Source organism: Eriocheir sinensis, chromosome 48 (assembly GCF_024679095.1).
Source record: "Eriocheir sinensis breed Jianghai 21 chromosome 48, ASM2467909v1, whole genome shotgun sequence".
Taxonomy (NCBI): Eukaryota; Metazoa; Arthropoda; class Malacostraca; order Decapoda; family Varunidae; genus Eriocheir; species Eriocheir sinensis.
This window is the reverse complement of record NC_066556.1, coordinates 6,523,905-6,538,904: the sequence shown is the minus strand read 5'-3', so window position 1 is coordinate 6,538,904 and position 15,000 is coordinate 6,523,905. Positions and strand designations below refer to the sequence as shown.

General features: G+C 44.7%; 1 protein-coding gene across 4 annotated transcripts in view; it reads left to right on the top strand.

Annotated features, from left to right (window-relative positions):
* LOC126981511 (mucin-12-like) overlaps positions 1-15,000 on the top strand; it is a 213,412-nt gene that overhangs the window by 92,625 nt on the left and 105,787 nt on the right. For all 4 annotated transcript variants that reach the window (XM_050832623.1, XM_050832622.1, XM_050832624.1 and 1 more), the window contains 3 exons: positions 6,661-6,865; positions 8,854-9,133; positions 11,330-12,867. In XM_050832623.1, the coding sequence (XP_050688580.1) occupies positions 6,661-6,865; positions 8,854-9,133; positions 11,330-12,867 (2,023 nt within the window). The remainder of the gene's footprint in view (positions 1-6,660; positions 6,866-8,853; positions 9,134-11,329; positions 12,868-15,000) is intronic.

The following is a 15,000-nucleotide window of genomic DNA, read 5'->3' as shown; positions in this document are numbered from 1 at the left end:
AACAACACAGCAAGAAAAAAAGCGAGAAAAATAAGAAATTGAACAAGAAGGGAAAGAAAAACGAAACTGAACTAATAGAAAAAAATGGGGGAAGAGAAAGAACCAAAGACAGAAAATAGAGCAATCATGGAAAAACACAAAAACATACAAAAAAGAAAATAAAGAAAGAGAGAAAGGGAGGATTGCATCAGAGGCATCCTAAGAAGGCTCAGCGCGGTGACGTGAAGTGCGCCGCGCAAGATTGGGCGGCGCGACAGAGGCTGGAGAGTGACATAATGCGCGTTGGCCTCGTTGTTCTCGTCTTCCTTGATTCTTCTTGTTTGTCCAACTCTTTTTCTTTATATCTTGTTCTGGTTCTGGTTCTAATTCTTCTTCTTTTAGTTCTTTTTTTTTGCTGGTTGTTGTTGTTGTTGTTGTTGCTGTTCTACTTCTTCTTTCTTGTTCTATCTATATATTTTTTTTTTAGTCATCGTTTCCTTCTCTTTTCTACTTTTCTCATTTCTCTTCTCTTTTCTCTTCTCTTCTCTTCTCTCTCTCTCTCTCTCTCTCTCTCTCTCTCTCTCTCTCTCTCTCTCTCTCTCTCTCTCTCTCTCTCTCTCTCTTATCCAACATAAAATTCTTTACGTTCAACGAGAGGAACCGGGCAGAAAATATCACATAATTACATACACACACACACACACACACACACACACACACACACACACACACACACACACACACACACACACACAATGCACTTATACAAAAGTTTACGCTCACCAAATATGAATGTGTGTGTGTGTGTGTGTGTGTGTGTGTGTAAGAAAGAAAAAAACAGTCACGATTCCTTGCCTTCGTGAGCGTTTGACAGGAGGAAAGGAAGAAAAATTGGAAGAGGAGGAGGAGGAGGAGGAGGAGGAGAAGAAGGAGGAGGTGGAGGGGGTCGAATCAAGGTTAATTAAGATGGAGGAATGATATCGAGGTAAATTATTAAGAGGGAATGAAAAAGGAGAGAAGGAGGGAGGGGGATTGAGGGAGGGAGGGAGGAAGGAAAACAATGAATGGGAGGTGAAAGGAGGTGAAAAGGTGGAGGGAAAAGGTGAAAGGGGGCGTTTTGAGTGGAGGAAAGGAATGAGAGTGGGAGGGAGAGAGAAGAAGGGAGGGAAGAGTGGAGGTAAAGTGAAAAAGTGAGGTGAGGGTGTGAGGTGACGTGACAAATGGAGAGAAAAAGGTAACTGGAGGGAAGGAGGTGGAGGTAAAAGTTTAAAGGGCGGGGTGAGAACATGAACCAGGCAGGAGGAGGAGGAGGAGGAAGGAAAAAATGGAAGAAAAAATAAAGAGAAAGAAGAGAAATTAATAAAAGAGGAGAAATGAAAGAATGCAGATATTATTGGAAAGAAAGAAAAGGGAAACAATGGAGATAGAATAGAAAACAGTAGAAATGAAAAAACAGGGAGAATAGAAAGAAGGAATAGGAGAAAGAAAGATCAAATGAAGGGAGAAGAAATGTGAAAAGAAGGAAAGGCCAAAAAGTTTTAAAGGAAGTGAGGAAGTAAGGAAAATAAGCAGAAAAGAAGGAGTAGGAATGGAAGAGATAACTGGAAAAGGGAAAAAAGAAAAGAAAACGGGAATAAAAGGGAAGAATGGTGAAATGTAAATAAAAAGTAGACAGAGAGAGAGAGAGAGGGCAAAGGGGAGGGGAAATGTGAGGGCAGGGAAGAGACAGCCATATCTACCATTATTTTTTTCCTTTTGTAATCCTTGATCCCACAACACACAAAGAACGGCCTGTGTGTGTGTGGGTGTGTGTGTGTGTGTGTGTGTGTGGGTGTGGGTGGGTGTGTTTAGATAAAGAAAATTCCGTTCTTCATATTTTCTACTACTTCTCTTTTCCTCCTCCTCCTCCTCCTCCTCCTCCTCTGCGTTTTCTTTTTCATGCATAATCATAATCATCATCAGCTCTCTACTTCATGACAAAGGCTACAATTTTCCATTTAAAGTCTTTCCTTAATCCTCCTCCTCCTCTTCAATCTCCAATTCACCTCCTCAGTCAGTGTTATCTCATTCCTAAGGCACCATTTGTCCCTCTCTCTCTCTCTCTCTCTCTCTCTCTCTCTCTCTCTCTCTCTCTCTCTCTCTCTCTCTCTCTCTCTCTCTCTCTCTCTCTCTCTCTCTCTCTCTCTCTCTCTCTCTCTCTCTCTCTCTCTCTCTCTCTCTCTCTCTCTCTCTCTCTCTCTCTCTCTCTCTCTCTCTCTCTCTCATGGTAATAAATATGTTCACGCTAATTTGCTGTTTTTACACCTAAATCAACACACACACACACACACACACACACACACACACACACACACACACACACACACACACACATTGGAATAGCCCTGTGTTTTGTTAGTGTTGGTACCCGCATCCTCCTCCTCCTCTTCCTCCTCTTAAACCACCTCCTCCTCTTCCTCCTCCTCCCTGTTCTTTTAGCCTAGTCAAGAAGTGTGGTGGTTGGAGGAAGAAGGGGGAGGAGGAGGAAGAGGAGGAGGAGGAGAAGGAGGAGGAGGAGGAAAAAAATTATTCAAAGGGTCAAGGGTTAGTAAGGAGGGACGAATGGGAGGAGAGAGAGAGAGAGAGTAGTGGGATTATATTGAAACTTATCTTGAGTCGGTTTGTAATATGAATTTAGATAACTCTCTCTCTCTCTCTCTCTCTCTCTCTCTCTCTCTCTCTCTCTCTCTCTCTCTCTCTCTCTCTCTCTCTCTCTCTCTCTCTCTCTCTCTCTCTCTCTCAGTTTATTAGGTCAGTGTCTATTTTCTCCATAAGGTTAAAAGCATTTGTTTGTTTGTTTTCTTGTCTTATGTTTTTTTTTTTTTATATCTTTTTTGTTTGTATCTTTTTTTCTTTCTTTTAGTATTTTTTCTATTTCTTTCTTTCCCTTTTGTGTCACTTGTCTGTGTTTTCCTTCATTTTCTTTCCTTCATCATTTCCATATTTAGATTTTCTTCAGTCTTTCTTTTCCTTGTGTCCTTCAATTAAAGTTTTACATATTCATATTTTGCTTCATTCATAAATTTTTCCTCATTTTTATTTTCTTTCTTTTTTTCCTGTTTCCTCTTTCCCTTTGTGTGTCTTTCTTCATTTGCATGTCGATTTTTTTTTTTGTTCTTCGTTCTTTCTTTTCTAATTCTTTCTTCTTTTTTTTATTCTTTATTTTCTCCTTTTTTTTCTTCCGTTACTTTCATCATTTACCCCTCCATTCTTTTACTTTACTCCTTTTTTCTTCATTTCTCTCTTCGCTTATTTTCTTTTTTTTCTTATTTTTGCTTTTCTTTATTTTTTCTTTTTCTCGTCTTTTCTTTCCATTTTCTTCTTTTTCTTCTTATTTTTTCTTATTTTTCTCTTTCTTTTCTCTTATTTTCTTTTCTTCTTTTTCTTCTTTTTCTATTTCATTTCTCTTCTTATTTTCTTCGTCTCCTCTTTCACACGCCCGTTGTTTCATCATGCGGTTCTTGTCTGTATGTAATTTTACCGGCATGTCCTCTTCTCTCTCTCTCTCTCTCTCTCTCTCTCTCTTAGTCAAACCCGCACATACTGTATTATGATCCCTTCTCTCTCTCTCTCTCTCTCTCTCTCTCTCTCTCTCTCTCTCTCTCTCTCTCTCTCTCTCTCTCTCTCTCTCTCTCTCTCTCTCTCTCTCTCTTCCTCCTCCTCCTCCTCTCCTCCTCCTCCTCCTCCTCCTCAGCTTATTCATTTTAATTCAACTTATTCTCCAGTGTTGCCTCACCCGACGACCCTCTCTTCCTCCCTTCCTCTCTCTCCTTCTTCTCTTTTCCTCCTCCTCCTCCTCCTCCTCCTCTCCCTTCGTTCCCTTCCTCCCTGTGTTACATTCATATCTTCCTTTTATGAGTGTGTTGTTTTATTTTTTCTCTATCGTATTTTTTTATCATTTTGTCATATGCTAAGACGAGAGAAAGAAAAATCAAATAAAAACGATAAAGAGGAAGATAGAATTGGAGGAGGAGGAGGAGGAGGAGAATTTGTCCAAGCTATCGCACCTATTAACTGCTCTGAGTGACGTTTGTTTGTTTGTCTGTTTGTATGTTTCCTCGTTTTCTGGTATTGTAGAAACTTTTGAACCTGTTACTGACGAGTATATTTTTCGTACTTATTTTAAATTCATCCATTATCGTTCAGCATTTACCAGCGTTTGCCTAACTTTTTTTATTTCATTGATTTATTTATTCAGCTTAAAACCACTGCTATGGGTACTGACCACACCCAGATTTTTTAGCATTCTATCGTTTAAATTCTTCTCCGCTTTTCATACTGAGAATTAATCTTCATATACTGTATGTGTGTGTGTGTGTGTGTGTGTGTGTGTGTGTGTGTGTGTGTGTACCATATTTAGCTGTTTTATTACTATATTTATTTCTGTATTAATAAAACTATGAAGTCCTAAATATCTTGCTCAGTCTACCTTCAAACTGATAAGTCGAAAGAAAACGGTGTAGGGCTCTGTAGCCTTAAGAGAAAATGAGGATATTTAGAGGTAGACTTATATAAACGTGTTTGGGACGTTATTTGTCTTCCGAATGAATTGAAGTGTTATTGGCAATTCTAACAGTTAATTTTACATTTCTTGTTACATAGATCTATTACGCCCTATCAATTTTATACATTTCCACTTTTTACATGTGTATCAATCTCTCTCTCTCTCTCTCTCTCTCTCTCTCTCTCTCTCTCTCTCTCTCTCTCTCTCTCTCTCTCTCTCTCTCTCTCTCTCTCTCTCTCTCTCTCTCTCTCTCTCTCTCTCGTCACCAGATATTCTCCTCTTAACGAGATAATCATTTCTTAAGCGTCCGAGTGATGTGAGAGGAAGGGAGGGAGGGAGGAAGGGAGGAAAAAAGGAAGAGAAGAATTGAGGAATGGAGGGAGGGAGGGAAGGAGTGGTGGAGAGATAAATTGCAGGAGGAAATACTAAAGGAGGAAAAAAAAAGGAGGAAGACATAAGCAGGAAGGAAATTGTTGAGAGAGAGAGAGAGAGAGAGAGAGAGAGAGTTGCGTAAGGGAAGAGCCACAAGGAAGAGTCACCAAAGGGAAATGTATTAAGAGAGTGCCAAGGGAAGGCGGAGGAGGGAGGGGGAGGGGTGCCACTTTCCCTTCCTGTTTCGTGTGTGTGTGTGTGTGTGTGTGTGTGTGTGTGTGTGTGTGTGTGTGTGTGTGTGTGTGTCAGGGGTGAGATTGAGAAGGGATAAATATTTTTCTTTTAATTATATTCATTGTCTCCTTGTTTTCTCTCGGTTTTCTTTTCCTCCTCTTCTTCCCTTATCCATTATTCCTTACCATTCCTTATCTTCTCTATTTTCATAAACTTTCCTCCTCTCTCTTTATTATCTCTACCATCGTTTGCTTATGCCATTCACAGACTTCCTCATTTTCCTCTCCTCCATTCCCTTCCTTATTCCTTCATTATCCAGCACCTTCCCATTACTTCCTTTCCTTGCTCAGTTCCATTCCCTGCCCTTCACTCTTCTCCAGAACCACAGACTCTTATCTCCACCCTCCCTTTCCCATTCACCAGCATCCTCACTCTGCTTCCCTTCCCTTAACTTTTATCCTTCAAACACTCCCTTTTCATGTCTTACCCATCACTCCATTTCCACTTTATATTATCTTTTCCTCTTTCCTCTTCCCTCCCATCCCTAAAAATCACAGTTCCTTTCCCTTCCCTTTTCTCCCTCAAACACTCCCTTTCCTTTTTTTTACCCATCACTCCCTTCCCTTTACACTACCTTTCCGTCTTTCCTCTTCCCTCCCATCCCTAAAAATCCCAGTTCCCTTCCCTTCTTTCCCCCTGTTTTCCCTTCCTTCTTCATCCTTCTTCAATACAACCCGCTTTTCTTACATTCCCTTCCCCATGATCTCCCTTCCTTCCCATTCCTCCCCTTCCCTATACAGCCCACTTCCCTTCCCATCTCTCCCAATACAGTTTCCTTCCCTTCCTCCTCATCCCTCCCCTTACCTTATACAATCCTCTCCCTTCCCTTTCTCTCTCCATACATTCCCTTCCCATAACATCTCTCCCATTTCCCTGTACAACTATCTTCCCTTCCCTTCTCCCCCATGCATTCCCTTTCCTTCTTCCCCATCCCTCCCCATTCCTTTTCCTCCTTCCCCTTCCCTCCCCTTCTGTAATGCAACATCTTCCTTACTTCCATTCCCTCCCTTCCTTCTTCTCCCCCCCACACACTCCCCTCCCTTCCTTCCCTCCCCATCCTTCCCCTTCCCATTCCCCCCTGTAACTTCTTCCTCACGACCAGCCCCTCCCCTCCCTTCTCTCCCTTAGGCGACCATTAGCTCTCAATAGTAGCTCATAACCACAGCACACACCCTTAGAAAAGACAACGGACTCCTTTCTTTCTCAATATCTCTAATTACCTCTCTCTCTCTCTCTCTCTCTCTCTCTCTCTCTCTCTCTCTCTCTCTCTCTCTCTCTCTCTCTCTCTCTCTCTCTCTCTCTCTCTCTCTCTCTCTCTCTATCTCTCTCTCTCTCTCTCTCTCTCTCTCTCTCTCTCTCTCTCTCTCTCTCTCTCTCTCTCTCTCTCTCTCTCTCTCTCTCTCTCTCTCTCTCTCTCACACAAACTCACTCATTATCTCCTCTCTAATGTCTCTCTTCCTCTCCTCCTGCAGCAGGCCCTCAAGGCGCGCCAGAGGGAGTCGTCGGATAGCAGGTCCTCGAGCCCCCGTGATTCTGGCCTCGTCGTGTCCTCTTCGGCGCCCTCGGACACGGAAGGGGGCGACGCGCGCTCCCCCACCGGAGGCTTCAAGAACTCCCTCGCGTTCTTCCAGAGGGCGGCGCACCTGGTGGCCTCCAACACCCGCAGTGCTACGTCAGGTGTGTGTGGGAGGGAGGCGAAGGGGAGGGGAGAGAAAGAGGAAAGAGGTGTAAGAGGAAGCTGTGTGCAAGGGAGGGTGATGAAGGGGAAGGGGGTGTAAGGAGGTGTGTGTAAGGGAGGCTAAGGGAAGGAAATATTGTGTTTGAGGGAGGGTGAGGGAAGGGAAGAGGGTGTGTAAGGGAGGGTGAGGAAGGGAAAGGGGTCATAAGGGGAGGTTGTATTTTGGGGGAAGGGGAGGGGAAGATGATGGTGATGTGGAAAGTGTAGGTGAATTTAGGGATGGGTGTGGTTGAGAGAGAGAGAGAGTTATCTTTAAGTATGACATATCAGACCTTATTCATTTGCAAGCCTTTCTGTCATTTCCACGTCATCGCGCTTCCTAACTAGCCAACTAATATTTTCTATATAAATATTGAAGAACTCACACACACACACACACACACACACACACACACACACACACACCTTCACTTATATACCTTTGCACTGATAACTTTCCAGTCTTCCCTCCTACCTGAGTAATTACCTAACCTACATACCTTATCCTCGCTCTCCTCAAAGCCTCATTATTTACACGTCCAAACGCTTACAGATAATTATATCTTAATAGCTAATACAAACACAATTTTCTGGCTTCACATTCTCATCTTCTGTCTATTACTACTATGCACGATCCTTTTACTTTTATGATAATGTAAGTTAGAATTTACATTTAAAATATTTATCACTAGATTTTGATAGCTATTACAGACTCCATTTCTCAGCTACTGATTCGCATCTTTTATATATTACTACTATGAATGTTCTTTTTAAATGGTTATATATCGGTTCATGTTATATTAATTAAGTTATATTAATGACTGATTTTGACAACTAATACCTATACCATTTCTAAACTACACATTTGCATCTTTTCTATAACTCTACTAAGGTTTTGAATGCCTATAGGTCGGTTTCAGTTATTATAGGCTATTCAAATATCAATAACTAGTTTTTGATAAGTAATACGAACCCGTTTTCGAAGCTACACATTCACGTCTATCTAATACAACTTTGAATGTAACGTTTGGATACATATTGAAAGACGTGTCAATATAGGCTTTCCAAATAGTTCCGCAAGACAACGTGAAACTATGAGCCATGTAAACATGTGCATCTTATTCGAATATAAAAACAAACTTTCTCTCTTTACTTAATCCCCCTCACTCTCCCTCCCCTTCGCCAGGTCTATTTTTCTATAACTCGTAACCCTTTCTTCTTGTTTATACTCGAGAGCGATCGCCAAACGTCCAAGCATTTGACCGCATTCTTCTCTCCCTTCTTCCTCCCTTCGTCAGGTACACAAGACAGCACGCATTCCATTGTCTCCCAAACACGAGCATTCATTCTTCTAGTTTACACATATGATCTGTCTACAAGAACTTCAAGTACCTTATAACCATTCCTCGTTCCCTTCTGTGTCCCATTCGTCAGGTATAGAAGATCACACTCCTTCGAATATTTGGCTAACACGTATTTTTTTCTGGTCTATACTTCCATCTGCAATAAATTCAAGTGTTTTGCCTTCATTCTTCACTCCCTTCTTCGTCCCCTTCGTCAGGCTCAAGACAACTCCACTCAGTGTCTACCTAACACATATTTTTCTTCTAGTTTATTTTCACGATCCATCTATTACGAATACAAGCAGCTTATTTGACTTCGATTCTTCATTCTCTTCTCCCCCTTCGTCAGTTTTGCAAGATATAACTCCCTCAAACGTCATCCCAAACATGCATTCTTTTCTTCTGGTTTGTATATATGTTCCATCTGTAATAAAGTCACGTAAACTATTTGACATCTTCACTCTCTTCTTCGTCCACTTCGTCAGGCACAAGAGAACTAATATATGCCTGACACTCACATTTTCATATATAGTACTAAATCATCATCCATTTACAAGAAGTTCAAATGTTTTACCTCCATTCTTCACTCCTTTTTTCTTCGTCAGGCACAAGACAGAAGGACGCCCGCCGAAGGTCCTCCCGCGGCAGTAGTTGTTACGGCAGCAGCAGCAGTAGCGGCAGCGAGGCGTGGAGTGTGGCCTCGGAGGAGCACCTGCGGGGGGACTACGAAGGGGGGGCGCGGGACTTCGAAGGGGGCACACGAGTGGACGTCGACGGGGGAACGAGAGTGGACTTCGAGGGAGAATACCTGGGCGTAGACGACCAGGGGACCTACGAACAAGTCCTCTTCATCAACGGCCGACCTCAGTACCAGGAGGACTTCGGGTGAGGACTGAGGATTTGTGAATGGGTGCTTGGTTACGTGACCCGGAGAAACACGCACCCACACAAACAATTATAGACCCTCACACGCACACAAACATTCTTGCACTCACACTAAAACATACTCCCACACATACACCAACATACACGCACACAAACACCCACACACAAACAATTATAGACCCTCACACGCACACAAACATTCCCGCACTCACACAGAAACATGCTCCCTCACACGCACACAAACATTCCCGCACTCACACAGAAACATGCTCCCTCACACGCACACAAACATTCTTGCACTCACAGTAAAACATACTCCCACACATACACCAACGTACACGCACACAAACACATAGACCCACATAAACAGCAGCACACAATCATACTCTGAAGAAATTATACTCGCACACACAAACACAGACGCACACGCACACAACCATACGCACACACAAACACAAACTATACACTGGTTCTTCATAGTTCTGGGTCACACTTAGTTTAGCCTGGCCAATACCTCGCCACTTATTTGCAAACAGGTTTTACTAAATACCAAAGAGCGGAAGACTGACAGACAACTCATAGCACTGTTAGGAGGCTGGTCAGCGGATCGTAAAGGGAATATAAAAAGTAGAATGGGTTGCAGAAAGAAAAATATGGACACAAATGGGAACATGTACACAAAACACACACACACACACACACACACACACACACACACACACACACACACACACACACACACACACACACACACACACACACACACACACACACACACACACACACATTCACACACGTCTTTTTGAGGGTTCTCGCCTTTTTAGTCTCCAATAAACATCCTTTACCGCTTTTACCTCCTCCTCCTCCTCCTCCTCCTCCTCCTACTGCTGTTCTTCCTCTTTCCTTGCTCCGTTAATCGTAATGACAAATATTGCTCACGGCTGAACTTAATCACGACCGGAACTGTGTGTGTGTGTGTGTGAGTGTGTGTGTGTGTGTGTGTGTGTGTGTGTGAGTGTGAGTGTGAGAGTGGGAATGTGTGTGCGTGTGACCTCCTCCTCGTCCTCCTCCAGCTACTCCTCCTCTTCCTCCTCGTCCTGAAGCTTCTCCTCCTCCTCCTCCTCCTCCTCCTCCTCCTTATTATCAGCATACCACTTAATCTTCCTCCATTTTGTTACATTCACTCCTGCGGTTTTCACGCAAGGCGGGTCAAGGGTTTCCTAAAAGACCAAAAAAAAGAGAAAAAAAGTTCAAGAAAATGTCTGCCGAGTACCGCTGCTTAAAAAGGTGAACAAAAAAAATTGTGTCTTGCGCCCAAACCTGCACCTTCGTATAACCTGTAGCTCCCTCCTCTCTCTCTCTCTCTCTCTCTCTCTCTCTCTCTCTCTCTCTCTCTCTCTCTCTCTCTCTCTCTCTCTCTCTCTCTCTCTCTCTCTCTCTCTCTCTCTCTCTCTCTCTCTCTCTCTCTCTCTCTCTCTCTCTCTCTCTCTCTCTCTCTCTCTCTCTCTCTCTCTCTCTCTCTCTCTCTCTCTCTCTCTCTCTCTCTCTCTCTCTCTCTCTCTCTCTCTCTCTCTCTCTCTCTTCTCTCTTCTCTCTCTCTCTCTCTCTCTCTCTCTCTCTCTCTCTCTCTCTCTCTCTCTCTCTCTCTCTCTCTCTCTCTCTCTCTCTCTCATATCTTCCTTCTCTCCTTTTTCTGTGTCTCTTTGTCTCTGCCTCTCTATTCTTCTTCATTGTTTCCTTCCCTCTTTCTTTTTTTTTATCTCTATTTTCCTTCCGTCTTTTTTATTTTCCTTCTTCTTGTATTCTTTTACTTTCCTAAACACACCTTCGTATTCTGTAGCTCCTTACCCTCCCTCTCCCGTTTTATCTTTCTCTTCTTCCTTTCTCACTCTTCCTCTCTTCCTCATCCTCCATACAGAGGTACCTCCATAACAGACAATCCCTTTCCGTTCTGCTTCCTCCCTCCTCCATCCCTCCATCCCACTTCTCTCTCCTTCTCTCTTCTTTTCTCCATTCCAGTGCATTTACACCTGTGTTAAGCTACAGTATTTCACCTTCCAGAGTCCACACCTTCAGTAATTCGTCTGGCCCTCCCTCCTCTGTCCATCCCCTTCCATTCCCCTGCCCCCACACTTCTTCCCTCAGTCTTTCCCCTCCAGTGCCTGCCGCCCCTCACCCACCTTCCCTCCGTTCCAGCTCGGGGGGCGAGGAGAGCGGCACCGCCAGCTGGTCAGCGCCACAGTTTCACGCCAAAATCCGAGGTGGCAACCCAGGCGAGGCGGCGGACGGCAGCCACCTGCGCCAACACTCCTCAGTCGTTCACACCTCCGCGGCTGTGGCCAGAGCGCCGCCTCCTGCCTCCCACCCTGACCTAGAGTGCGTCGCCCCCCCAAGGACGCGCCAGTCGGCTGAGGACCTCGACTACCTGGTGACACTGCCCCGCCGGAGGCCGTACCTCAACTTTAAGAGTGTGTCGTGCACGGCGGACCTACACGGCAGCGACCCTGGTGGTGGTGCAGGTGGTGGTGTTAGTGGTGTTGGTAGTGTTGGTGTTGGACTCTCCGCGGACTTCGATAATGGAAACTTGAGTTACTTTAAGGATCGTCTTGGCCTGAGCAGAGGCGGCGACTCGGCCACGATCACGCGCGCACAGAGTTTCAAGGAAGGACTGAACTGTTACTCGAGTGACTACGGAGCGGGCGGCAGCAGCTTCAGCCTCTCCAGGACGCAGAGCTTCCACGATGGTCTAGCGAGCACCGGCGAGGCTCCAGACGGCGACGTCGGCGGAGGCGGTAGCGGGCGGGGCAGGTTGCATCGCGCGCCCTCCGTGGATGAGATTCTCGAGTCGGTCAAGTACCTGCGAGCCAAGAAGACGATGGTGAAGTCCACGCCTGACCTGGCCAGCGCGCCCGAGCCCGTCTATCACTCGGCGTCCCTCCCGCGGCACAGAAGCAATGGCAGCGGCGGCGGTAAGGTCAAGGGGTCGTCGCGGGGCTCGGGCGGGACCCTGCTGGGGGTGCGGTACAACAGCCGTGCCAGCGACACCCACTACGAAAAGGTTCCCGAGCCGGACTACGAGCAGATCCCGCACGATGCCGGAGGCGCCGCCAACATCGCCACCTACGAGAACTTCTGCCGCGGCAACAACCACTACGAGAACGTGCACCTGAAGGGCGAGGCGATCTACGACAACCCGCGGCCCACCGACCCGCACCTACTTCACCACTACGACCGCCCGAACGCCGACCTCCATTACGAGAATGTCAAGTACGACGCGCCGGTCTACGAGAACCTGGACGGCAAGGAGCCCACCTACATGAACGTGAACGGCAAGACCAACGTGTACGCCAACCTCGACGCCGCCGCGAAGAAGTCCAACACACTCAGGTCCTCGTCGTCGGCGTCCTCCAAGTCCAGATCCAACAAGGTGACGATCAGCGGCAACACAACGTATCAGGGGACGACGACCTACGACGTGCCCCGCGCCGCCACGCACATCTACGACTCCCCACAACGACAGGTCCGCTCGGTTGGGTCGTCGACGCAGAGCAGTGAGTACGACACGCCGAAGAACAACCGCTCCGTCCTGCCGCAGTCGACGCAGATTGTACTGAAGGCGAAGAAGGACCAGAAGCAGAGGATCGACGACATCTTCGCCGACTGTGACAAAGATTCCCTCGATGGCGAGAGAGAGAGGGAGAGAGACAGGCCGCCCCCAGACATCCCCTCCCCCGGTGAGTACTGACGCAGATTTTCCTTATTTACCTCCTTGTTGCACTTCCTGATTCGTTCTCTCTGTGTTCTTTTATGTCTCGCTCTTCAGAAGTCTCGTCTTCCTGAGGTCGTTTCTTTTTGTCGTTCTTCTACGAGTCGTTTTACTATGTTTTGTTTGTATTGTTTGCGTTGTCGTCAAACCAAAAACAAGAAAGAGTTTTTGACAATCATCTTACCATCGTTATTGCTAGTAGTAATGGTAGTAGTAGTAGTAAAAGTAGTTGTAATAGAAATAGTAATAGTATCATCATCATCATTATCATCATCATCATATGCACTTCAGGACCTGTTTGTGTGTGTGCGTGTGTGTGTTTGGGTGTTTTCCTTGATTTGGGTGAGTCAACACACACCCAGAAGAGAGATAGTTCACATCCAACAGGTGGTTACATAATGCACCTGCCCTTCTCTCTCTCTCTCTCTCTCTCTCTCTCTCTCTCTCTCTCTCTCTCTCTCTCTCTCTCTCTCTCTCTCTCTCTCTCTCTCTCTCTCTCTCTCTCTCTCTCTCTCTCTCTCTCTCTCTCTCTCTCTCTCTCTCTCTCCAGTATTATTTTCTGCTTCATTTGCTTTAGTACGCTTGAAATCTTTTTAGGAATATCTTTTAAAACTTTCGTCTTGCATAAAAAAGCAAAAGAAAAACAATTGAAGTTAATCTTGCTCTTGAAACGTTGACTTCTTGAAGGGAGCGAGGGAGGAAAGGAGGCTGGGAGGGAGAGAAAGAAAAAGGAATAAAGGGAGGAAGGGAGAGAGGAAATGGAAGAGGGAAGAAAGGAGGAAAGAAGGAAAAAAGAAAGGAAAGAAGAGACGGAAGGAGGAAGAAGAAAAAATAAAAAGGAGTGAAGAAACAATACGAGAGAACAAAAAAGGAAGGAAGGGATAGAAAGGGGAAGAAGAAAGGAAAAAAATGGAGAAGGAAGATAATACGAGAGAGAGAGAGAGAGAGAGAGAGAGAGAGAACAAAAAAAGTCAGAATTGTTGATATAAGAAACTCGAAAGAAGAAAAGAATTACAAGACAACGAGCGAGTAAATGAAAGAGCGAAAATAAAACACGGGGTCGTTGATTTAAGAAACAATCCGCGGTCGAGTTTTAGACAAATTGCACGCACGAAGACAATCAAGAAAATGCAGACAAAAAAAGAAGAAAAGTTACCGAGGAAGACAAGACGAAGAAAAAACTAAAAAAAAAAGATAAAAAAACACAATCTCAAAAAAATCAGAAACCGGTTAAATGACGCCTCTTCTGTGTGTGTGTGTGTGTGTGTGTGTGTGTGTGTGTGTGTGTGTGTTTACTTAGTTTCATCTCTTAATTAAAGTTATGTTCGTTTTGTCTCGGCTCATTATCCAAAAATATGTATCCGCGCGTGTGTGTGTGTGTGTGTGTGTGTGTGTGTGTGTGTGTGTGTGTGTGTGTGTGTTTGTGAGTGTGTATATGTGTGTATGTTGGGGTTAGTTTGGAGGTGCGTGTGCGTTTGCGTGTGTGTGTGTGTGTGTGTGTGTGTGTGTGTGTGTGTGTGTGTAATGAAGCATCGCAAGCAACAGGCGTGAAGAGAATCAATATTGGCTTCTCGACCTCTCTTCCTCCTCTCTTCCTCCTCCTCTTCATTCCCTTCCGCCTTCTCTCTATGTATTCCTTTCCCCCTTTCCTTCCGCCTTTCTTGATTGTTTATTTTCCATGCGCTCCTTTTTTTCCTTTCTTCCTCTCCGTAATATTTTGGATGCATCGGCTTCATGGTTCCCTGGTCGTGTTGTTTTTTTAAATTTCATGTTTGTTTGTTTGTTGTTGCTTGTTTTTATCCTCATGCGTTTCTTCCATTCTTTATTGCTTTGATTCCTCTGTCCTTCCTTTTTCCTTTCTCTTTCTCTTTCCTTCCTGGTTTTTATTTTGCCTTCCTTTTTTTTATATTTCCTTCTTTTCCTTCATTTTCACCTTTTCTTCCTTGTTTCTTAGTATCATCATCATCATCATCATTATCATCATCATCATATGCACTTCAGAATATTTTTTTCCAGTTTCTTGTTTCCTTTATATATTTCTTCCTTCATTCTTTCTTAGGTTTTCTTCAATATTTATTCGTTTCTTCTTCCTACCTACCGT